This window comes from Oreochromis niloticus, linkage group LG8, assembly GCF_001858045.2.
Source record: "Oreochromis niloticus isolate F11D_XX linkage group LG8, O_niloticus_UMD_NMBU, whole genome shotgun sequence".
Classification (NCBI taxonomy): domain Eukaryota; kingdom Metazoa; phylum Chordata; class Actinopteri; order Cichliformes; family Cichlidae; genus Oreochromis; species Oreochromis niloticus.
This window is the reverse complement of record NC_031973.2, coordinates 3,725,418-3,749,887: the sequence shown is the minus strand read 5'-3', so window position 1 is coordinate 3,749,887 and position 24,470 is coordinate 3,725,418. Positions and strand designations below refer to the sequence as shown.

The window sequence follows — 24,470 nt, the reverse complement described above, 5'->3', positions numbered from 1 at the left end:
ACCAACACTGCAGCAATAACAGTGTCATTAACAGCTTGTGTTTAAACAGCAAGACAGTTTTCTATGGAAGTGTAAAGTAGTCACTTGTACTTTCCAACACAGACTTCACACGGGAATCTGTGTAGTCTGTCTGTGTTTTTGTGTGGAAAAGTCTTGAGCCACCCAGAAGTTCTCTGCATTTCTCCATCCAGGCAGTCAGACGTTCTTGTAATTTTTTTAAAGCGGCCTTGAACAATAGTTCTCCGGCTCTCTGGAGATATTTTAGAGTTTTCCTTTGGACACTTTTTCAGCCCAGTTCTTGTATCTGACCATTTTCAGAGGAATGCTTTTTGGTACGCAGCTGAACACTGACCTATGAATCACTGAAGCACTTTAACTGTTGTTGTGAATTGGTGCTATATAAATAAAACTGAAATGAAGCATGACAAAGGGCACCTAATTCAAAGGCTGAACCAGTGTGGTGTCTACACGTTACTGACAACTTAGCAAAGAACCAATTTTAAGTCGTGCACGTAGACACTTTGTTGCCAGCAGACACAAAAACACGTCACATTTGTTCACATAAATCTTTAAAAAACTCAGTTTGATAGACGTAAAGCACCACAGCGAGTGTCTGTGAAGCACAGTGGAGGCTCCATCGTGTTTCGCGGGCTGCATGTATCCAGTGACTGAATAGATTCGACTTTTACGAGCACCAACAGATTTTTATCTTACTTAAAATACTATCTGGAAAAGAGCTGACTGGCAGCAGCTTAAAGTTGGCGGTTTATGTAATTTTTTTATTATTATTAACAATCTTCATCTAGTTTTTCTGACCTGCATAGACTAAGTCCAGGTGCTGCTGCTCTTCAGCCTGACCTTTAATTCTTTGTGATTCCAAGTATCGGCCAAAATGTATTTTAGAAGCAAAACCTTAAATCTGTGAAGCGTGCCAAATGATGTTTGAATGAGGTGCGTGAGACGAATGTTTCCTCCGGTGGTCCAGAGAACTGGTTGAGCTGAACAGGCTGGGCATTATGTGTTTCCATGAGACTGAATCCTTGCGTAAACTAGGAGCCTTTCTTGGAATTTTAAGTTATCTTGATCGTTCCGAAAGACGCAGCATTATTTCATTTTTATAAGGAAGTTTTCCTGGAAATCCAAAGAGTCGCTTCTTCAATCCAGGAAAACAAAGCCATGTTTCTCTTAATTACACTGTAATTACACTCCTTTCAGTTTTAGTAAAGTGTAGAATTACTGCCTCATAGTTAGATGCATCAGCCAACCTGCTGCGGTTTATATTTATTGGCTTTCCAGATTATAAAACACATGTAGCGAGGCCCTTGAAGGGATTTAACAGGTGGCCACCAAATCAGTATTCAAACAATTGTGAAATAAGGTCAAAGTCTCGCCTTCTGTTCCCGAGTTGTGTGCTTTTGCAGAACGCCGTCGCAGTAAAATGACCAGTGAACTTTTTGTAAATGTTACAACTCTGAGACGTTTGGCTAAAGCGTATGAATTCCTCAGTTATGGCCCAAAGAGTGTTTTGTAAGGTCAAAGTGACCTCTGAGTGTCAAAGTCCATTTTAGAATCCAGACGAACGGACGATCACATCACCGGCATGCATAACAGAGAGCAGGAGGAGGGGGGTGTTAGGGACGTAACAACAGGTACACAAACAAAATGATGCCAAAAGCCAAAAAAAAGTCTCTAATACCTATAAATATAATGTTTTTCATATAGTTTCCATTTGTAAACTACTTCTGATTCATTAACAGATGTAAAAGTTTCAGTACTTGTCCTACAAGAATCCAAAGCCTTTGCTGTTTTAAACTTGAATAATCTCCTGCTCATGGTCATCCTCTCTTGCATCTCTGGACACAGCTGCTATCTTTAGATCACGTGACTGAAGCCCTCATATGTCTCCTTGTGTTTGTGCCCCTGCAGTGAGTGCATTGGGCTCTCCTCCTGAGTCAAAGCCGTGATCAGTCTGGACAACAACTGGACACTGTGCATCCTCTTGGTTTTGCTCCTCACCTGCTGAGTTACCTTCTGGTTTGGAAAGTTTGGACTGATAAATACTGCTTGGTTGTATCAGGAGTAGAGATGGACCGATCCGATATTACGTATCGGTATCGGTCCGATACTGACCTAAATTACTGGATCGGATATCGGCGAGAAATAAAAAATGTAATCCGATCCATTAAATATCAAAAAAGCACCTCACAAAACTTGCGACACGGCGTAACTCGGCTCATAACCGTAGCACGTTGCAGCAGTATGTGTCATGTGATAGAGCGGCTGTGTGTATTTGTAGCCTCGCTACCAAACCAGCATTTCATCTCCGAGGAAGTTATCCCAGAGAGAAGTAAAGCAAGTGTGTAAGTTCATCTCTGAATGTTTGTAAAGCGTTCCCGCGTTAAGCTTAACAACCGATATATGGAGCGACTGCCTCTCTCTCTCTCCCTCTGCTGCTGCTACTTCAATCGTGAAACTGATCAATGATCAGCTGATCGGCTTTTCTGTCGCGAGTCCGTCTCTCTTCTTTGTTTTTGGCCCACTTTGCACCAGAAAGAGGAAACCAGCGGCGGAACAACAGCAGCACGTTTAAGCTTGATAAGCTGCTGTTAGAATTTATTTAATATTACTTTCTACACCAGGATCCTTTTCTACGTAGCTGACGGCTGGTAACTGTGCAGGGGCGGATCTAGCAAAGTTTAGCCAGGGGGGCCGATATGGCATTAACAGGGAAAGGGGGCACAAAGACATACTTTTCTTTCTTATTCTCATTTAAAATGTCTCGCTTTTAATAAATAATTATCTGAATCTTACACCCAAAGTTTTAATCTGATGTAAAATATATAGAAGTCCATTACTGTATATAGTAACTGTTAAGTCTATATACCCTAGTAAGCTATAGTACTTTTTCCTTTGGGAAGGTACCATCTGTGAATTCTGCAATTCTGTTGAAGAAAGATGTTGAATCTATTTAATTATTCTTGAAAAATAATTTATTTCTGTGCATTTTTTTCACCCTGCATCAAATTAAAGTTGATTACATCGATTAAGCATCATCAGGTGGAGGGTGGTTCCCTATTTTTTTTGCTGGGAGTTTGCAACCCTATTAGTTAGGTTGCTTAATATTTCTGCTAAGTACTCTTTAAAATACCAGAATAGGGAGGATGGAGCAGGTTTAAGTTTATTAGATTGATCAGTGTTGCTGAACTATGAAATATTTTGGGTGCAGTGTATTTTTTACATACAGGTATAACAGAATAGCTTTAGTGTTGTTGTTTATTTAAACTTGAGTATGAACTTGTACAAAATGCAGCAAGATATTAAAAAAACAGTTTTATTGATTAAAAAACACACTATATCGGATTCATATCGGTATCGGCAGATATCCAAATTTATGATATCGGTATCGGACATAAAAAAGTGGTATCGTGCCATCTCTAATCAGGAGGCCCAGCGTTCATAACTAGTAAAGATGAATTAAACAGAGTTGATGTTTGCAGTGTCTGATCTCACCACAGAACATCGTGAAAATGGTCCGAACGGTTTCCAGAAATGGTGTTTGGATGACGACAACCAGACGTCGTATCTCTGCAGGGAACCGTCAGCTCACACATTCAGCTTCACGTTGGACATTATAACATTATAACTAATATTAACCAAAGAATCAACAAAGTGAGAAAATCTTGAGCTGTGTTTGGTGGCTCTTTAGAAAGCTCACACTGGACTTTTTAAACTTTTAATTACAGAAAGAATTTTATTTCGCGTTTTCACTTCAGTCCTTAAAGCATTGCGCTGCTTACCGCCATGTAGGGTTTGCAGCCAGCGTCCATGGTTTTAGCCACAGAGTCCACCAGGTAGCCGCTGATGCCAAAGTCGCACATCTTCACTTGGCCCTGAGTGTTGATCAGGACGTTGGAGGGTTTCACATCTGGAAAGATGGCCAAACAAACAAGAGACTTTTATCGAACAGTCGCTCTGTTAGTTCTGTTTACTTCCTCTGAGAGAGCAGCTGGCTGACCTAGCTGCAGACTGCGGTCGCTGTTACAGACCGACGGGGTGTATTCATTTCTGTGACGTATAGGTGCTTTAAAGGTTAACGGTGACTTTGACCCAACAACAGTAGCACGGTGGTAACAGAGGTTTGACACAGGAAGGATCAATTCTTAAAATACCAGCATGAGGTTTGCGAGATTTAGCTCTGTGGCTACAACATATTAATTCTGCAAAGCTTCTGCTGCTCATCCTCAAATGTGTGTTTTGACAAAATGTATTTTATACATTCAACAAAATGTTAAAATTATAGAATTATACTGAAAAACCACCAAGCTTAAAGTAAGATGCTTGCAAAACATAGCAAAATATGTATTTGGTTACCTGAACATACTAAAAAAATAAAAACAATCACAAAATACTTTGATAAAAAATAACATTATAAAATAATAGATTTAAAAAAAAAAAAAACTTTGATATTTGTTATCCACTGCAGTGAACACTAACATTATGTGACAGTGTATTTTACAGACAGCCACTGTATTTGTCACCAATAAAAAGACAAAATACACTTAATTTATCACATATTTGGGAAACTATTTAAGAATTTCATAATTTATTTTGACATAAATGTAATAACATTTATTGATAAGTGGTGTAACGATTCTCCAGACTCACTGTTTCTGTCCCACGCACGTGAAAACGTTTTTATTACATTATGTGACATAAAACTGCATTTTTATTCTTAACAACTAAAGACTCTATGAACCACAAAGCAGAGTAAGAATTAGTAGCATAAAGTAAATTTAATTAAAATATAAAATTATGCCAAACTTTTTGCTTGTTTATGAAGAATCTGAGCATTTTTATTTTGAAGATTTGTTCAAATTATCGACAAACCTCGACTAATTTAGGCCTTCCTTTACAAATTTCAGCTTACATTTCAACATAACATCATATCACCATCGCCTCTGTATTGATAGTGATTTGATAATAATAATTATTTTAAAGCAACACTAATAAAGAAAGGGCTCATTTTCGAACGTCGGTGGACTTGTGCGCATCTTGAGATGCGTTTGGGTTCCAGTGCAGATCAGCCAGTGATGATGCTTTAACCCAGAGTTCCCCAACCTTTTATGCGCCATGGACCGGTTTATGTCCAACAATATTTTCACGGACCGGCCTTTAAAGTGTCAGGGATAAATACAACAAAATAAAACCAGTACCTGTATCAAAAAAAAGATGATTTATTCATAACACACGGGAAAAGACCCAGCGAAACCGAGTAAACGATAAAAACCCTGAAAACCACAAATTTCACACCCAAGTCTCAACTCTCGCGGCCCGGTACCAAACGACTCACAGACCGGCCCAGGGGTTGGGGACCGCTGCTTTAACCGCCACAGACCAACTAGCCTTCATGAACATATCAGTGTATAATGCACACGACTGAATCTCCACACATATTTACACATTTGCATTTTAAGGCAACACAGAAGTTGCTGCTGTTTCACTCCAAGGACAAAAAGAACATTTTCATTAATTTAGCAGAATCGTGTTATTGTCTTAAATAATCCAACAGCTAATGTTCAATCTAACTGCGTTCGATACTTGTGCTGTCACATGCGCCCCCGCCAGGCAAGTGCTCTGAAGCGGTCGGTCCAGTTCAGCGCCCCCATCGCTGCTGAGGCTGCACCAGCCGGCCTGTCGAGCGCACACGTGAGGCTGCAATCCACCGTTTTCTGACCCAGAACCAGAGACGGATGCTCGTTTAACTGCTTTAACACAGACGCACTGCTGTGGCTCTCCAGAAAGACCTGGCAAGAGTCTGAAGGGATAATGGAAGCGGAAAACAGAAGCAGCCGCATGCAGCTGAGAGGAAATTGGCAGTGAGAGTTTAATGGGTCTCCAATCTAAGGCTCTTACCTCTGTGTATGACTTGCAGATTGCTGTGGAGATGCTCCAGAGCTTTTACTATCTGTAATGAGAAAGGCCATCAATAAGCAAATGAGCGTTATATAACCCGTATGTGTCATTAAGCTAAGTTGAGCGTTCGCATTAAATTTTAATCATTCACATTATGCCGCTTTAAGTGAACCTACTGAGACAGCGATCTTTCCCAGGATGTCCTCGGGGATGGTCAGGCCCTTCTCAATCACCTGCTTGTAGAACTTGTCGAGGGAGGTGTCCATCAGCTCCATGCAGATCCACACGTCGCCCTGGCAACAGACAGGCAGATTTGGAAACAGATCAGGACAAAAAAAAAGAAAAAAGACGCCGGCCGGATTCCAAACAGACAGGAAGTGACAGATTTTCCAGTGATTCAGACCCAGTGAGGAAATCCTGAACATCCACTCACTGCTGCAGGAAGTTTCTGCATCAGACAGTCTGCAGAGGTGCCCCCCGACCCCACTCTTAAACTGTTTTAGTCTTTATATCTATTACTTCTTCAACACCCCTCTGTGAGAGATTTGAATAACTCTGTCCTGACTGATTGAACAACGGAGAGTTCAATGTTTTTGCACTACGGAATATTTTAAGATACTTTCCTTCACTCCTCTCCCCAAAAAGACACGCCGCCACGAACGCACAAAGAAAATGAATAACGAGCAGCGTTTCTGTGACGCTACCTCTCTGAATAGTGCCCCGTAGAAGGTGACGGTGTAAAAGCAGTCCACCGTCCTCATGGAGATGTCCAGATCCATGAGCAGCCTCTTCTGCTCCTGAGTGTTCACCGTGGCACGAATCCGCTGAGGAAGGATGACAGGAAACAAACCGTCAGAGCGAAAGCAGTCACACTTTGTGTTGCACGAAATGTGCAGCTTCTTCACAGGTAATGTTATCCTCCTGGTCATGAGGTAAACAGCAGACAGGACATTTTTTATTCTGGGTTAGAGATTAGAGAAAGGCCAAAAACTGCAGATGGGGGAAACAGCAGAGCAGCTCAACTCAAAGTTTACAATAAAGTAAAACTAAAACTGAGTCTGAATGTGATTACATCCCCACCTGAGCTTTTCACTTTGACTTTTCAGTTCCACAGAACTTCCCCATACCACATGTAGAAAAGACACAATAATGAGGAGCAGAGAAATACAATATTTGCATCCTCCAATCACCATCATTAGAAACTTAAATTTAAAAAAAAAAGACTCGTGGGTTTTAGCTTTGCAAAAAAAACCAATGCAAGAGAAATATGCAACAGAATGAATGAAGCAATAAATGCCCAGGAAGGATCTTTGCAAAGTGTTTCCTCTGGAGTAACAATGGTCGGTAAATAAATAAACGCAAAGCTCCAGCTGTAATACCCAAGGTGGTGACGAAAAAAGAGAAAAAAGGTTTGACATTAACACTAAATCAGAATTCAGATTCAGAGTAAACTGGCAGCTGGATGGCCAAGAACACCTGATCTGTCAGCCCAGCAGGAGAAACCCAACAAATGTCCACAAGAACACACAGTTTGCTTTACAAACCACTTTACTGTTCACTTCACTGCCATACGTAGAGTGATGTGTGGGGTCAACACACACAAAACTGCACTTTTATGCTCATTTCAAAGAACAGCAATCAGGATCATTAATCAAGCAGGATGTCAGAAATCCTTCATAAACTCTGAAACTGCTGAACGTATAGAGCCAGAATCAGGTTTTTGACACAGAATGGGGGAACCACAGATTAAACCTTTTGTATTTCTATTTGTGGAACAAAAACTATGGAACAGTTTTGTAATTTTCAAGTCTACAGTAAGACAACAAATTAGTAAATATATATTTATACTGACCTTTATATGTATATTTACACACAGACTTTTCTTTGCCTTGTTGTCTCTCTTTTGTGGGCCAAGTGTGACGGACATGGTAACTCAACAGTGGATAAATGAGTGCATACATCTTCCTACTCCAGGACTGAGTTGTTACTTTATGTCATGTAGATTGTGTTGATTGTGTTTGCGCATGTATGTGTGTATATATCAGTATGTTTATATTTTGGTTTGATGTACAGGGGTTTTGTGGGCCTACAGTTCGATCATCATCATTAACATGATGATGAGATGATGCTGAGAGTCCCATCCTGACCTCCTTCCCTGTGCGCTCTGCAGTTTTTACACGGAATAAAACGAGCAGTTTCCATTTCCAAGTCCAAAAGCAGCGCATCAGGTGAGGAGCGAGACCAGGACCACACTCTAAGTTTTTGTATCTCCACTTTCTTATCAAATTCTTTAATGCTATTCAGTTCACTCTGTGAGAATTGTTGAGTTTAAAGGTTAGAGGTTAAATATTCTAGTCGTGCATGTGCGTGGTTTGCGCACAGAGTAGAACTGAAACATTCGGACGCACATTTGTGTTTTTGTGTGTTTGTCACTTTGCTTTAATGGGCTCGTGGTTAAACAAACATTCCTGAAGGCTGGAAATCGTCTTTCCTTTTACCTTAACAGCCATGATCAGGCCACTCGGCACGTGTCTCATCTTGTCCACCACGCCGTACGCTCCTCTGCCGAGCTCGGAGATCTGCTCCAGGTCATCTGCCTTCACCTCGAAATTCTGCACAAACGGAGGACAAGTTCCAGTGGACACCAAACCCACAGGGCGAGGAATCTCTCATGTCTCTTTTAAGCCATGCAAAAGTCTCCTCCACGATGCAGTGGGATACTTCCTAATTTTTTTTTGTTTCCAATTGTTCAAACACAAGAAAAAAAGAAATCTCTTTGACTTGTGGCCAACTCGAACACAGAACGAGCAGCCAGCCCTGCCAATGGAAAATTCCACTTATTTGAGGAGTTTAAAATAAATATTTTTACTGCCTGATGGGCAATAAAAAGCATTCCAGTCTAACCACAATCAGAAGTGTTCAATTCGGCTGTAATGTTCATCAGGGCATTCTTTACAGCCAACAGAGCCGCGATTAAGCCAACCTATGTGGATCAACCAAAATTACACTGGGAGGAGGAAAAAAGTAAGAAGTTACGTAAGAGACCGCAACAAGAGGAGGAAAAAAAAAGCATCAAACCCTGAATGGGATTAGGAAAGGTGGAAAAGAAGACAGTAAATGAGCCAAAGGAATAAAATTACCTTCTCTCCGATTGTTACACAAGCTTTCGAATCCAAATCTCTGGGGGGTCTGAAACACAAAAACATTTGGTTACATATGAGCGGGTTAAACTGTTCTTAAGAGGACACGTCGCACATTTCAGGAACAAAACAGCAGAATTTATTCTTCTGCAAAAACACCGACTATGAAAAGGTGCTTCTGGCTTTCAATTCACTTCAATTTTATGTTATTTCCTTAGCGCCAAATCACAACAGCAGTCACCTCAAAGTGCTTTGTATTGTAAGGTAAATGTCCTTTGCTTTGGGAGCAGCGATTAAAATTTTAAAAAGACAGAATCCTGAAATAAATAACGGAGCTTTTTTCCCATCAGCACCAGTGGAGAGAACACAGACTGTATATAAGAGACGGAAGCAGCAACATCTGTTTGTTATTAAACCTAAAACTGAGTATTTTTACGATCTTGGTTTTGAAACAGGATGTAACAAGACCTGGCTTCAATTCAGTTTTATTTATACAGCACCAAACAACAGCCGCCTAAAGGTGCTTTATATTATAAGATAGACCCTACAATAATACATACAGAGAAGAACCCAACAATCATATGACCCCCTATGAGCAAGCACTTTGGCGACAGTGGGAAGGGAAAACTCCCTTTTAACAGGAAGGAACCTCCGGCAGAACCACGCTCAGGGAGGGGCGGGGCCATCTGCTGTGATTGGTTGGGGTGAGAGAAGGAAAACAGGATAAAGACATGCTGTGGAAGAGAGCTCCACTTTTCAGGCCTGGAAACTGCATCCATCCTTTATACCACAGGGGTCGAACTCCAGGCCTCGAGGGCCGGTGTCCTGCAGGTTTAGATGTGTCCTTGATCCATCACAGCTGATTTAAATGGCTAAATTACCTCCTCAACATGTCTTGAAGGCCTCCAGAGGCCTGGTAATAAACTAATTATTTGATTCAGGGTGTTTTCTAAAACCTGCAGGAGTTCGACATCCCTGCTTTATACTATTCACTTAACCTGTTTATACTACAGTGAAAAAAACATAGTAAATAACTAATAACAAAACTATATAAATAATATTAGATTAATTAGATATAGTAAATAAGATGCAATACACAAAATAAGAAATTAAAATAAGCAGAAAAATACTACAATATTAAACAGATACTTTTGTAATTTAAAAACAATGACAAGCACAGTTAAACACAATAATGTAGCCACAGTGTTTCTGACATTTCATCTACAAGTTGGCTGTGAACCAGAAACGCCTCTGCAGCTGCAGGTTTCTTAATGAAAAGGACTCAGTTTAAAAATACACTGAACACTAATTTTTTTTGTTTGTTGCAGAAAACCTGTTCTTATCAAAAGGCAGCTGCAGACTGAGATTCATGTTATCAGAAATGTGGAGAAAGAGGTACAAACAGAGGCTTTTATTGTGGTGAGAACATGCAGTTATCAGCGTAATTAAGACCAAAGAAATGTACTCTTTCATGTGCACACGCTGCTTGAGGGTGTGGCTGACTGTAAAAGAGTGCTTACAGAGAAAGATGGTATTAGTGGGAGTGTAACTTCCTCCTCCTATTTCCTGCTGCTGCACAGATTTTCATTTCACATATTCAGCATTCTGACTTGATTTAAGAAAGGGTCAGACATGTGCAAACCAGGATCAATAATAACACAGATATAAGCATGTGTGCATGTTTCAGTAACATTCTGCAGAAATGAGACTTACACTGAGCTGGTACTGGTAGCCTGCTCAAACGCCTCCTTGGGGAGCTTGAGCACCCGCTTCCTCTTACCTAAAAACAAACACAAAACAACACGAGAAGCTGTGAGAGTTACAGCCGCGTGAACAGTTTGAAATAAAATACACCAGGAGACGTCGTCAGAACCACTGACTACAACAGTAACTGGGGAGTATTTGATACAGCTTGATGATTCAAGCCACACTGACCGCCAGCATTAATGGTACAAGTTAATTGTGGAGCTGCAAGCTGCTCAGATACAACAGGGCAGCTGTGCATGTGCAGCTGTGCATGTGCAGCTCTGCACGAACGAGGAGAAAGGAGGCTGAGGGAGACAGACACTGGGGAGTCTATTTCTGTCTCCCAGTGAAAGAACAGCAAAAGCTTTTTTTTTCCCCCAAACTAATTGTTGACAAGCAAAACCTATCCATTATCTTCCAATTATCCAAAGTTAGGCTGCTGTGGCAGCAGGCTCAGCAGGGCATTCTAGACGTCCTTGTCCCCAGCAGCACTTTGCAGTTCCTGCTGGCGTCTCCTCCCAGCTGGGCGTGCCCGAAAACCTCCAAAGGAGGCATTTAGGAGGCATCCTAATGAGATGCCCAAACCACCTCAATTGGCTCTTTTAGACATGAAGGAGCAGCGGCTCTACTCCGAGCTCCCTCCGCATGTCTGAGTGCCCTTACTCCGTCACCCCGAAGCTCGTCCTGCTCGTGCCTGCAACCCTATTCTTTTGGTGACAATCCCCGAGCTCACAGGTTACAGGCTCTCATCACCACAGCAGTCCAGTACAACCTCATCACTGCTGGCTCAGCAACACTGTTCGTTTGTTTGCATCACGTTTCACTTCAGGGATTTTGGATTAATGAAACTCAAAATGGTGAAAATCTTTCCAACTTTGTTGCACATGCAATAAGTGTCACTCTTAACACAGAGCTGAAGTGTGGAAGCAACAATTTATTCATCGTCTACCTGATCTGTCTGCCGGTGCAGAGGTTAGCTCCTTGAACTGGTTTGTGGGTTGCCAAGATGTGGGTTGAAACTACACAATCTGGCAACATTGTATATATATGTATTTTAGTTGTTCATAATAAAGTCTGAGAGTCATACAAATGACTAAATTTTACCTGCAAGGATAGGGAAAACTGTGAGATTGTCTTAAAACGTACAACTTCTCTGTTCACAACACAAACAAATATCAAAGATCTGTGACATCAAACCAAGAGAAGAATTCTTTCGACACTTCTAGAAGCAAAAACCTCAACATGACATTTTTGGTTGAATTACAGTAAATCACACATCTGCTGCAACTCCCTGTATTTGTGCAAACTTGTGTAATAGTGGAGTCTGAGTGACGCTCAGAGCAGCACAGAGCAGACTCATGAGGCTCCGGAGGATGGGTTCACTGGCAGTGGAGCGTACTGCAAGATGAAAGCATACTTAACTTCTTAACATAGCTCAGGATGAGAGATCAGTTCATCATCCTGCTCAGCCTTTGTTTTCCCCCCTTCGGCAACACCAGAGCGCTCGCTCTATAAACCTGATTATGTGCATTTTTCTGTCCATTTAGCCGTCGTGCAGCTGTCAAATCTCAACAACATTCAGAGCACAAATACCTGCATATATCTGCACTCCAGGACCATCAACTGTTCAAACACAGATGATCTGATACTTCTTCAACAGCGACCGGCCACTGAAAAGCCAAAAACGCCCACTGCTGTAAAAGGGATCGAAAGATCCCGCAGTTAGCACTCCCTGACCTGGGCCGGATCAATCTACAACGCGGGTGCTTTACGACTGCATTTTTCCATTTTCTGCTGATACAGCGTCTTATCCGTACTCACACTTGGATGCAGTGGGTGAATCCAGATCCTAACTGACACTGAGACACAAGAAGCCGAAGGAGAAAAGGAGATCTGGGAGCCCAGGTGTGCTTGCTCCATGTGGAGATGCTACACTGACAGTTTAACGGCCAGACGCCTCGTTAATGCGCGCACTCGAGTGTGTCGATGCTCTCCTCGTCTGCAGGTAGCAACTGGCTCCAGCCTCCTCAGACTGGCTCTTAGCAGCTTAGCCCAGCCTGAGTTTGCTCATCATCAGATTCATTTCCTGACGGGTCTTAGGGGGAAGAAATGGATAGATACTATGCCTCTGCTCACCCCCATCAGCCTGCTCTACAAAAAACAAAACCATGCAGTTTACACCCACATGCAGGTCTGACCTTTGGTATGAGACACCTGCTTTCAGTTTAGCAGCTCAAAACAAATGAGAGGAAACCCTGGTGTCTATGCATGTTCAACGGGTCAGGAAGTGACCCACTAACATGAAAATCTGCATGTCTGAAAAATAACAGAAATGTCTGGAGTCAGAAACTTTGCTCTACAATTTCACATCAATTACAGAGTAAATTGTCAGTTAAATTTTACCACAATAAAGACCAAATATGGGTCAGATTACTGCCGTTTCCCAGTAATGAAAATAACCTGCGGTGAATAAACATTAACAGGAGCTGAAGTTTAGCTCGTTGTTTCCAGCTGTTGTGTGGATCCTGCTGCAGACACACATTTATGTGCATTCACTAAACACCACTGCACACCGCTGGTAACCTAATGAACTATGACAAATTCCTGATACGTGAACGCTGGACTGATCCGACAGGCGAGCAGTCGCACGCAGAAAAGTCTAAAATCTGCCGTTAAATCATTTATTAACGGTCATTAGAGTTTTACTTATTTTTGCTCAGTTTAGTTTTTTTTATTTCATTATAATTTATAACTGGTAACAGATTGAGTGCCTGAAATGAATGAAAGCACTGTGTGAAAGAAGCTTGCACTAAGAAGCACTTAGAGTAGAAAAGCACTAAATTAAAGTAAACTACAGCTCCGTAATAGATGGCTGTAGTTACTGAGAGATCATCGTCTCATTTTAAAGCCTTGAGATGAGCCTCTTCATCACCTTCACCTTAAAAAAAACAACAAGACTTGTAATTGACCACTCGTTAGCCAATGAATGTGTGGTTTCACAACACAAACCCTCCATTTTGAAAGATTTTCAGAATGGACTTTTTTTTTTTTTATGAACCTAAATGAGTAACTGGAACCGGAAACTGGGCAGGAAACGGCTCACAGACTTCTGTAGAACCAGAAGCCTTTTTGCAACCACAGCCATCAGATAGAACGCAGCTTTAATGCACTTCCACGCAGGCTTCCTTTTTCTGACCCCGAAGCTACGTCCGCGTTTTATTCTGTCCGTGCGATAAACACGTGTGTCTGTACGGTTGTTCTTCATCTGGGTTGTGTGAGTTTCATCAAACTGACAAAACTACAGCTGTTTGAGCTCAACATGTCATTTCAGTTTGTTTTTTATTATTCTAAAGACACTTTTGCTCATTTAAGTGTGTATGGACACATTTCTATGTGGCCTTAGTAATAATAACTACTTCAATGTGGCAGCAGATAGTCTATAATGCACATTACACACATGCACACACAAAAAGTGCACTCAATAATTACACAGCCTGGTGGGGATACATCCAACAGGCTATATCATGTGCAAACAGCATCCCGGAGGATGAAATAATGAATTGTCATTGTCCTGTTTCTTTATGATGAACACATGGAGAGCACAGACATGCATCTGTAGATTTTGACAAACTTGCGTAATTCCTTCCTTCCTGTACTCGTAATGATTTTTTTTACTCATAGAGGTTTACACCCACATGTGTATCCGAAATGCTGAGGAAAGCCACGTGCTATATGCATAACAGCGAGTGCTGAAGTTCTCATTAATAGTCTAATGACAAAGTTAGCACATTTTATTGTAAGTGGCTGCGGTCAGAAAGGTTAGCAACACTGTGCCCAAAGACACAGTCGTCTCCACACGTTCACACTTGTGTCATGTCGAAAGTCATATGTGAATGAGACGTGCACGGACTGGTTAAGGTTTCTTAAACAGTCCAACTATCACAGAAAAGTGGCCGCAGTGCTCATTCAGCCACAAAATGACCCGCTCTCACTCCCACAGAGTCAAACACAGCTGCCGATCTGCAGGCCCTGCTGCAGCACTATTAGATGCATAGGAAAATCTGCTCAGCGTGATATTCTGACACACGGGCTAAACGTTCTTCATGTTGTGAATGGACAGATTTAACTCAAACCACAACCTCTTCTGAAAGTTGACCCGTGAGTTTTGGCCCCAAAACCAAACTGAGCTGTGAGTGAAAGCAAAAGTAGACAAGCAAGTGAAAATGAAAGTAAACAGTGGCTGAAACAGGAAAAGAAGAGCGGTCTGAGTTCACCGTCTTGTGATTTATCACTGCCATATCACATGGCCCGTAATACGCCCTTTTAAACATGTTTCAAACCTGACAATGATGTTTACAAATAAACCTAAAAAAAACACCTTTTATTGATGATTCTTATCATGCTGCAAAATTTTACATATGGTGACTGATATTGTGGCACCTTATGTAATGTATGTGCTTAGTTTAATGCTCAGATGCTCAGAATACACTGCTGCTGCTTATGGCCCACATTTGTGGGCAAAATTCAAGCCCAATCTTAAAATACAAACTTCAGATCCTAAATTCAAACATGCTCCTTTAGGCCCTCAGAGACAACAACAGACTGAACAATTAAGAAAGTGAGTGAAGCTGTAGTTTTTCTGTGTGTATCACTCGGCAGAGCTCATTCAAATGTATTGCAAAAAACTGTTATTAATACATTTATGAGGACTCAAAGCATGAAGGCTGCTTGTCAAAGGGTAATCAAACCACAGCTTTTGCAGCCAGGCAGCCATGTTGGATCTGCTTGCATACTTCCCTGTGAATGGATGGAAAAGCATGCGATGCTTCGAGCATGCGATGCTTCGAGCAGCTGATGCGCGCTCAAAACTAACATTTGAGGAAACCACAGCGTCTGCTGCCCTTTGATGTGTTATTTAAAGGAAAACTCAAGGTGTGGCTCTTCAAAAAGCTGACGAGCACTATCAGAGGAATTACTCGAATTTCTCACATTGCTATCCTGAGATAAAACAAACACAAGTGGCTGTGAGCAGATCTGTAATTTAAAAAAAATAATAAATAAAAAAGCTTAAGTCAGATCAAACACACAAACACACACACACACTCCTGTGTGCACACATTTTTTCCTAACAGGGTGTGACGCCGCTGTGCTATGCGGCCCTCCACCGGTGGCCTCTTGCTGCCGGCCTCCTGGTCTCCACTTTCCAAAGATGCTTTGTTACACCAAAATGTCGCTTTGAGCCCCTCCTACATGCATTTACACAGACAACAATAGGAACTGGAAACCAGCACTGTGCTAACCACTCACGCTGAAGACCAGAAAACACTCACAGAGACGACACCTGCACAGAGTCTGCACAACGCACTTAAGCAACAGCCTTGTAGAGACATACTTAAGTATGTTTTCAGTGTGCGTTAACAAGTCTGGTGGGTCTCTGGCAGCCAAGGCGGCTTCAGGAAATACTTCATTCCTGGCAGGAATTTTAGGTATTAGTCAAATAATTCTTGGTTAAAAGCTTCAAATGAGTTCCACTCCTGAAAAAGTGGAAAGTTTCAGTAGCTTTTAGCACACCAGGAGGCAATTATGTTTTATTAAAGTGGTTTATCACATTAGCAACTAAACAAATCCCCCTTTTTCCCCCAAATACTTGCATAGATAATGGAATGTTGCACAATCCCCATAAACAATTATTATCAATGGTGCTGTGAAGTGAACTGCAGTGTAGTATAAAGCAGAGAGACCAGTGTAGATACTGTACACCTGAGTATCAGCAAAATAACAACAAAGTTGAACTGTACCTGTATACTAACCGTACAGCCAAAACTACCGTTCCCTTAGCAGCCACTCCAAATGTTAGCTTCACGTCTCTGCTTTGTTATAGTCTATGAACTGTTTGATATTACACTGAGATAAGTATCAGAGTTTTGGGAAGCTAGTCAACTACCATTCCCCCATATATGATTTTGTTTGTGATATGTTAGCAAGTAAGATATAAATAGTGAGCTAACTGCAACTTAGCTAAGCTGTAGAAAACAGCTAATGGGTAGTTCATAACGATTAAACAAGTGGATAATGGCTAAGCAAGTTAACAGATAAGCCCTGGAATAAATTAGGGGATTCCTTCCCTTCACAAAAGTATTTTACTTAATGGGATAGCGTGCACATTAGCTTTAGATCAGATAGAAGAAAGACAGCTTAGGAGGGTATTTGACCCAAAAACCAAACAATCCTTTTAGGAATCAAATAGCAGCCTAAATCGTCATTCAGTCAAACAGGCTTCATTAGATAAAACACCTTTATTCTGGTTTATGTTAGCTAAACTTGTCTGCAACATCCGTTGATGCTTATCACAGCAGCTACCTGGCTAATCTTAGCCTTTCTCCTTGGCAGCAAAACACTGCCTGAAATAGTGAGGACTGCATTTACTGGATATATTGTAAAACATGCCTTAGTTTATTCACCTGATAAGGCTGTAGTATTTCTAACAGAGACCACATGGTTATTATGGATATGGTTATACTTATGGTTATACTTTAAAGTTTCACTACATCTCAGAGAGTAAAGGGCGAGTGTTTCCAGACGCATTGGCATCTTCTACACAAATGTTAGGCAACCAAACGAATCACACTGAGATTTGTGGTGATTTCATCTGGCAACAGCCAGAAACCTCCAGGAACCAGTCACCAGCTGGTCAGGAAATACACTTTTTTTCGTAAACAACTACCTTTTTCCAGGAGGTCACCAACCAGTCTCTAGGCCTGTATGACTGAGGTCTTAATAAACTGTGCTCAGAAAGGAGGAAGAGATAAAAATACAACAGAGGAAAATCCAAAATGTATTCCTGTTATAATGTAACAAATACATTAATTAATAAAGCATATTCACAAATTCAGTCCTTTTATAGAAGCTCAGATTTACCATCTTTTGCTCTCCGCTCACAGCACCATAAAAATAAACATGTAACTTCTCTTTGACTTGCTTTAACACATCAGTCCATTGATAAAGATCCAAAGATCCCTCCATGTCTAGATTTTACCTGAATATACAATGTTTACAGCAGTATATTGTAAAGAAAGTACAAAAAAAATACAGCATTAAAGCATGAATGAATCAAACCATCCACTTGACAACTGCCACAGTTTTTTCTCCATTTTAACATCAGCCGCCATACTAAAACAGCATTCAAAGAGAGTGCTGCCTGGACGAGGCCAAAAGATATTTAAGGAGATAAAGTGATATTTATATGATGGAGAGATTTCAGACGCCAAAGCATGACTGCTAATTTGCCACAAATGCTTCTCGCTAGCTGACTGGAATGACTACAAAAACTCCACTTCCTGCTGTTACAGTAACTTCACACTGAGTGCAACACAAACAATGAAAGCTGACAGGACATGGACCATTTCATTTCAATAGTTTAACGCTGTTTTTAATTATTATTACTTGCAAAAGATTTGTGAATGCAAATTTGAAACTGACAGGAATAAAAGATACGATCATATACAACACTAATGTTTCCCTTTAGGAGAAATGGGTGGATTCTATCACTATTCAAAAAAGATGCAACGTGATGAACAATCAGTTTAAGCACTAAACACGATCAAAGAAACCGCAGCAGAACAGAAGTAATGAGTTCACATTTAACTTTTGTGAAAAAGGCCAAGAGCACTTTTTAACGTAATATTCTCTATAGGTGAGAATAAGAACTGGGAATAACAACAACTCATCCGTGCTCCTCAGCCTGATGTAACTTGAATCGGATTTAAAAGGTAACCTGGTAACAAACAAATAAAAACACAACCGTGTAGCAGAAGTAACGACAAGTTCCACATTAAGAGAAAGGAAAGATTAGCACTGTTGTATGCATTAAGCAGACCTGGAAGTTTGTCAGATGATTGACCTCAGTGTCAGGACAAAGGCCTCACTGTGTGATCACACTGAAGCGACAGCATCCTTTTTCCTCCAAAAGAGAAAAATGCTTCTGCCTTACAGCAGCAAGGAGATCATGAGACAAGAGGCAACATGTTCCTCAAAGCCAGGAGACAGCGTTATTCTCCACACCTTTGCGGGAATATTAACATGCATGGCATATTCCAGCAAAATCAGTGGCAACATGCAGTAGGGCCAACATGAACAATAGATGCAAATTTGCATCTAAAGCAGCGCTTTAGATGCATTTTGAGGGCTGCACAGCTCAAAATCTGCTGCAACTCTGATGAGAAATGACAAGAAGAGAGGAGCAAACAGAGGTGTAGGAAAGAAGCCGAGAGGAGGTGGTGGAGAGTTGGAGGGGCAGAGCATTATGTAATCTCTGTGGCTGGAAGGAAAATGCACAAGCTCGGCTTTGTAACAAAATACAAGACCACATCCTTAAATTATGCTTCAAGTAAGGATGTTATAGTGCCAAAAATTTGCAATCAGCAATTTTACAATTTTTGCTACGCTCTTTAAGTAAAAGGACAAATGAGGGAAATGAATTTAAACAATAGACCTGCTCATTGGCAGGTCTACCAGAAGAGATTCAGACGCTTTTCCTCACACTGCAACTTTTTATACCCCATCGTTTAAGGGCCACGTCTCGATATCTTGGTTATGTAACGTAACCCCAGGATCTATGAGTACAGGCTCCCTAACAGCTTATAAATGGTAACACAAAAAAGAAATGCTAACACAAAGAAAACCCTACGTTACATGGTACACAATACTTTCATGCAGCGTTGTTAGCATTTCCCAAATTACCTGCATCATGACAGCTAAAGTCTCTGCTAGCCAATGCTAGCTAAGTTTAGGCTGCACTACAAAGTAGCCCACAGCAGGTCAGTGTTCACTGGCTTCAGATCAGATTTTAAAGTTTACACATACTCCACAGAGCTTTGGCATTCATGCAGACAGCTAACGATGATGCTAACATTACACACATTAACTGTGCTACCTCCTAAAACTAAAGATTTTTTTACACTGGATATTGCAATAAAAAATAAAGAGCTTATTTGGCTCACATCTGAAGGCGAGCCATGCAAGCAGCATTTCCTATAAAACAACTCGCTTTGCAGTGGACTTTGGGCTTTCTGACTATGCAGACCTTTTACACACACTAGAAAACTTTAGCACTCAAGCAAGTAAAAACTTTATACATACAGTCCATTTTATTCCAGGTTAAAGAACAAATTGCTGCAAAGCGAGAGCTACCACTCAGGTTGTAGCCAGACAGACAATGTAAAGCTAAACCAAAAATCCATGTTAAGGGAAAGTTAAAGGCTTAAAAGCCAGCGTGCAAACTGTAATACAGAATTTGGATCGAAAGGAGGAAACAACTCAAACTTATCAGATCTGAACGCCTCAAAGAGAAAGAGTGTGAACACGGTCTTTCCATTCAGCTACTTTCTTCCTGCTTTGATGCAGAGAGTCCTGGTAATTCATTGACTTTGGTGCCGACTTGTGCAAACTACTATATTTCAGTTTGATAGGTAGTGGAGTGGAATTATAACATAGCATAGCATGATAAACTAAAGTGCTTATAACTCAAGACTGCCCGTCAGTAAAGTACTTGCATAAAAAGGCATTTCAAAGCATACAAGGAAGTATAGTGAGCAAGCTAAAACTATTCTTTCTTCACATTATGTTACATAACTCACATGCACAACTCCTTCTTTTATTCTTGCTGAGCTCAATATCAAACTTGAACACTGTGGTAGTGGCGGTGTGGGTTAATTAAAAACAGCAGTACATATCATTCCCGGTGATTTGCAGCACATGAGCTCAAGTATGCAGTGAAATGCCAGAGGGAGGCCACAGGAGATGAGCGCCTGCACGGAGACACTCCTTGTTCCCACTGAAACCGGCGAGAACAAGGAAGGTGAGTAATTAGATATAACACGCGCAATAATCTCCTTCTCAAGAAGTGACGGTGACAAGAGAAGAGCCGAGGGAGACAATGCTTCCAGTTTCTGCCCCACCCAGCATGAGCATGCAACCAGCCTTGCATGTCATGCATGATAGTTTGAGAGCATGAAAAAAGGAAATAATGCAGAGAGGAATGTTTGCAGGAAAGACTGCAGAAACAGAGGCAGAGTGCATGCAGAAAGCCTCAATGTGTGAGGGCCTGAGGGCTAATGAGCCCGGATGACGGGGGAACGCATGGTGCCAGCTGCTAACCCACACATGCACTCCGGCTGGAATTCCAACAATCCCAAGAGTTCCTCAATGGAATTCCACAGAGCCAGAGGAAGAGAGATCAATCACAGAGGGAGGGAGGCAGCAAACAACAAATACTGACACAAGGACAGTAAAAGACAGCAACACAGAGGGGAGGGTGGCTGGTAGCTGGTTTGAAAATAACTCCAGCCAGAGCCCCTCGGCTGTTTGTCCCCCCTCCGACCGCTCTGGCAGTTTGTGAGATACTCTACACTTCCAAAGATTGCAGCTCCTTTAGGTTACAGCTGTTGGAACCTCCTTTGGGAATCATGTCGTCACTGGCTCCTGCTACACTTCCTTTGCACTCAGCCTGAATGATTCGCAGAAAGCGGGGTGTCGACTTCAGGTCACTTCAGAGCACAAATGCTGTTTCAACAGGCTGAAACCAGGTCAGATACCTGAGAACACGACCGCAAGGCCTCCCAAGCACCTAAAGGCTTAAATACGTGGGGATATCAAAGATCTTGCTGGCTTAAACGCTTCGTTTTGTGTCTACTTGGCTGGCTAACTGATTGGTTTGCCAATAGAGTTGTCCCATGGGGTCAAACTAGCATCACAAGTTTAGATAAAAACCATTTAAAGCTTCTCTTAGACGATTGGAAAGAAAAGCGAGTGGACTTCAAGTCTCTTGAGGACTTTTCACCTCTCATCCAAGAAGCTTCTTTGTCCCTTTAATGGGCCGTTGACCCACTATCGATCATGTGCCCCATCACACAAGCCAAGGTGTGAAAAAGTGTGTGAGTCATTATCAGCCAAGATTTCAGGTGAAACCATTGTGAGACCTTGCTTCACCCCATCATGTGACCTGTTGAGATCAACTGAGGCAAGATGTGAGCGGGCGTTAAGGCGCCTGGGAAGGATCTCAAAACTGGATTGTAGGTGGATTGTATGAGAGGTGAAGCATCTTTAAGAAACTTAAAGAAGTTCAGTTGCGTTTCTTTCCAAGCTCATTGGATTACCATGACCTAGATGACTGGCATCTTCCCGGTGCTATTTTTTAATTTGTTACTCAACAAGTTGGAGAATATTTTCACGTGAACAACTACAGACGACAACGTATATCAAAAACTAGATAAATTACTGACGTAGTTGGGGACCAACATCCTGGACAATCCAGGAGCAAAGCCAACCCATCTCTGAAAAATAAATGTGCATGTAGATAGATATTCAGTAATTAATTACTGGGCTATTTTTCAAACCAGTAATGACAAACGTATAAGCAAGCATTCAAAATAGCCACAGAAAAAAATCATGATTTCTCTAAGTGCTTGCTTTTTTCCACCTTCATATTCAGTCTAGGGACTAAAATATTATGTAAAACCCTGCCCCTCCCTTGAGATACTGTCTAAAAATGTAAATAACATGAAGTTTGAATCCTTTTACTGATCTACAGCCCAGCTTTTTTTTAATCAAGCACTTTTCAGAATTAATAAATCAATCCAAAGCTGAATAATTACTTACAAAAGTTTAGTGACAAAGTCAAAGCAGCTACATTTTTACACCAATTCCAAAGTGACTCAAGTCTGACAGGCTACATGACAAATACGGCTATTTTAATAATGTACCCACCAGCGGGGAAGCGTGTTGACTGTCTCTTGTACTCATGATGGTCAACAAATAGGCCTTCACCTCCAGAACACTTAAAAAGACTGAGTCACTGATGCAGCATGAACTATAATTTCTGCATCCATACAGTTAATATGGGAGACCGTGTCCTTGCATTAAGCGTCCTTGTAAGATAAACCGAAATTAACATCTGTGACCTGTTTTAGATTACATATGGCTGTTTGTGTTGCTCCTGCAACTGCAACTGCTTTGCAAATTGAGGGAAAATACTAAAATAGGACATGTAATGTGTTGAGATAAAGAGAAGCCACATAAAGAGAAGACCATGGGGGGTCAAATCAGTGAAAAACTCTGGGAGTAAATCTGAAGTTATTCATTGCTGTCAGTCAGTTTTTGCCACATTAACTGTGGATTAAAATACTTTTCAGGTTGGCCTTTCTTTGCAGCCGAGACACCTGTAGACACATTTCTGCCATGTGCATCTTTATCACTCCCAAGGTGCCAAGCTGTGACAGAATGAAAACCTGATTAGTCAGTTACATTGATGGTCCTGGAGCCTTCAATAACAATATGAAAATATCAAACTTTGCCCTGTGATATCAAGGAAATGTATTCATCCATTCCAAGCCATAATTCGATCCAGGGTTGGAGCCAGAGCATGTTGAATGAACAGGCAAACAACTCTGATGGAACTGGTTACATTTAGTTACTCATCAATTCAAAAAAGAAAAGAAAAACAAGGATCAAAGGCAGAGGACATGAGAGTCCATTCATTATGTCTTTACATGCAATCACACACACACGTGCACAAATTAGAGAAAAAAAAAAGTTAAATGTACATTTAAAACAGTATTGTAAAGGGCAGTCCATTATAATTATAAACACACTGAACCACAACAAAATCAAGGCTAAACAACCCATTTTAAACCGCGTCGTTAAAATTGCAGCCATCTGCAGGTAGTACTCTCATTGAGAAATCTAGCTGTTACAGTGCATGGTGGACAAAACATAAGAGACGTTAATGAACTCACAATTGGACATTTGGGGGTCAGTAGCTGAAGGTTGAGACTGTCGTCAGTAAAATATGATGATTTGATGATTAAACATGCAAAAAGAACCAAACGGGCAAAGGAGAAACATGTTATAACTGTGAAAAAATGTATTTTCTTTCTGTATGTGCGCAAACATGTAACCAAACATAACCTGGCTGAAATTGTCCTTTTTGTCCGTCCACTGCCGAGGTGCTAACTGCAACCGGTGATGGGTTGTTTTATTCAACACAAGTGGAACACACAAGTGCTTAAAAGAATAAATGGGTAAAAGCTGTTGACTGCTGGGTAATGTCAGCATGAAGAGTACCTTCAGACTGAACTCATACAATTTATACAGATTTTAAATTCTAGGCAGAGAAAATAGCTGCCAGTAAAACCACTTTTCTACATTGCCGTCTAAATGAGGAGTGAAATGCTGGAGAATAATTAAATTGTCTTCAGGCACACGTTCGGCATTCAAATCCAGACAGTCACACATCGCCCCACTGAAGGGGCGAAAGGATGATTTCAAATGCATGGTGCTCAGTGTTTTATGGAGCTGGCATGTAAGCAGGAGGACTGATCATCAATCTTCATATATTTTTCAGGCAATTCTAAATTTAGCAGCACAGACAGAAGAGCTGCAGGTTGGAGTCAAAAAGCCCACGGGTAAACATGCAGCAATTACAAGGAGTACATTAACATCTGCATCCATCTGCACTCAGTTTATTTGCCTTCACTATCTTACAGTGCAGGGCTGTGTAATGAGATCCTCGCCCTCATTCTCATCTCGCCTCAGCAAGAAAATCTCAAAGCCTGCTGCCATTGAGACATTTTCTGCACAGCACACACACTCTGGAATATCTCATTATTCTCTACA

General features: G+C 41.2%; 1 protein-coding gene across 3 annotated transcripts in view; it reads right to left on the bottom strand.

Moving 5' to 3' along the window:
* Window positions 1-24,470, bottom strand: part of map2k6 (mitogen-activated protein kinase kinase 6) — a 42,822-nt gene that overhangs the window by 13,281 nt on the left and 5,071 nt on the right. For all 3 annotated transcript variants that reach the window (XM_005453672.4, XM_005453671.4, XM_025909678.1), the window contains 7 exons: window positions 10,767-10,833; window positions 9,054-9,102; window positions 8,412-8,525; window positions 6,618-6,737; window positions 6,090-6,206; window positions 5,914-5,965; window positions 3,798-3,925 (listed from right to left, as the gene is read on the bottom strand). In XM_005453672.4, coding sequence (XP_005453729.1) covers window positions 3,798-3,925; window positions 5,914-5,965; window positions 6,090-6,206; window positions 6,618-6,737; window positions 8,412-8,525; window positions 9,054-9,102; window positions 10,767-10,833 — 647 coding nt within the window. The remainder of the gene's footprint in view (window positions 1-3,797; window positions 3,926-5,913; window positions 5,966-6,089; window positions 6,207-6,617; window positions 6,738-8,411; window positions 8,526-9,053; window positions 9,103-10,766; window positions 10,834-24,470) is intronic.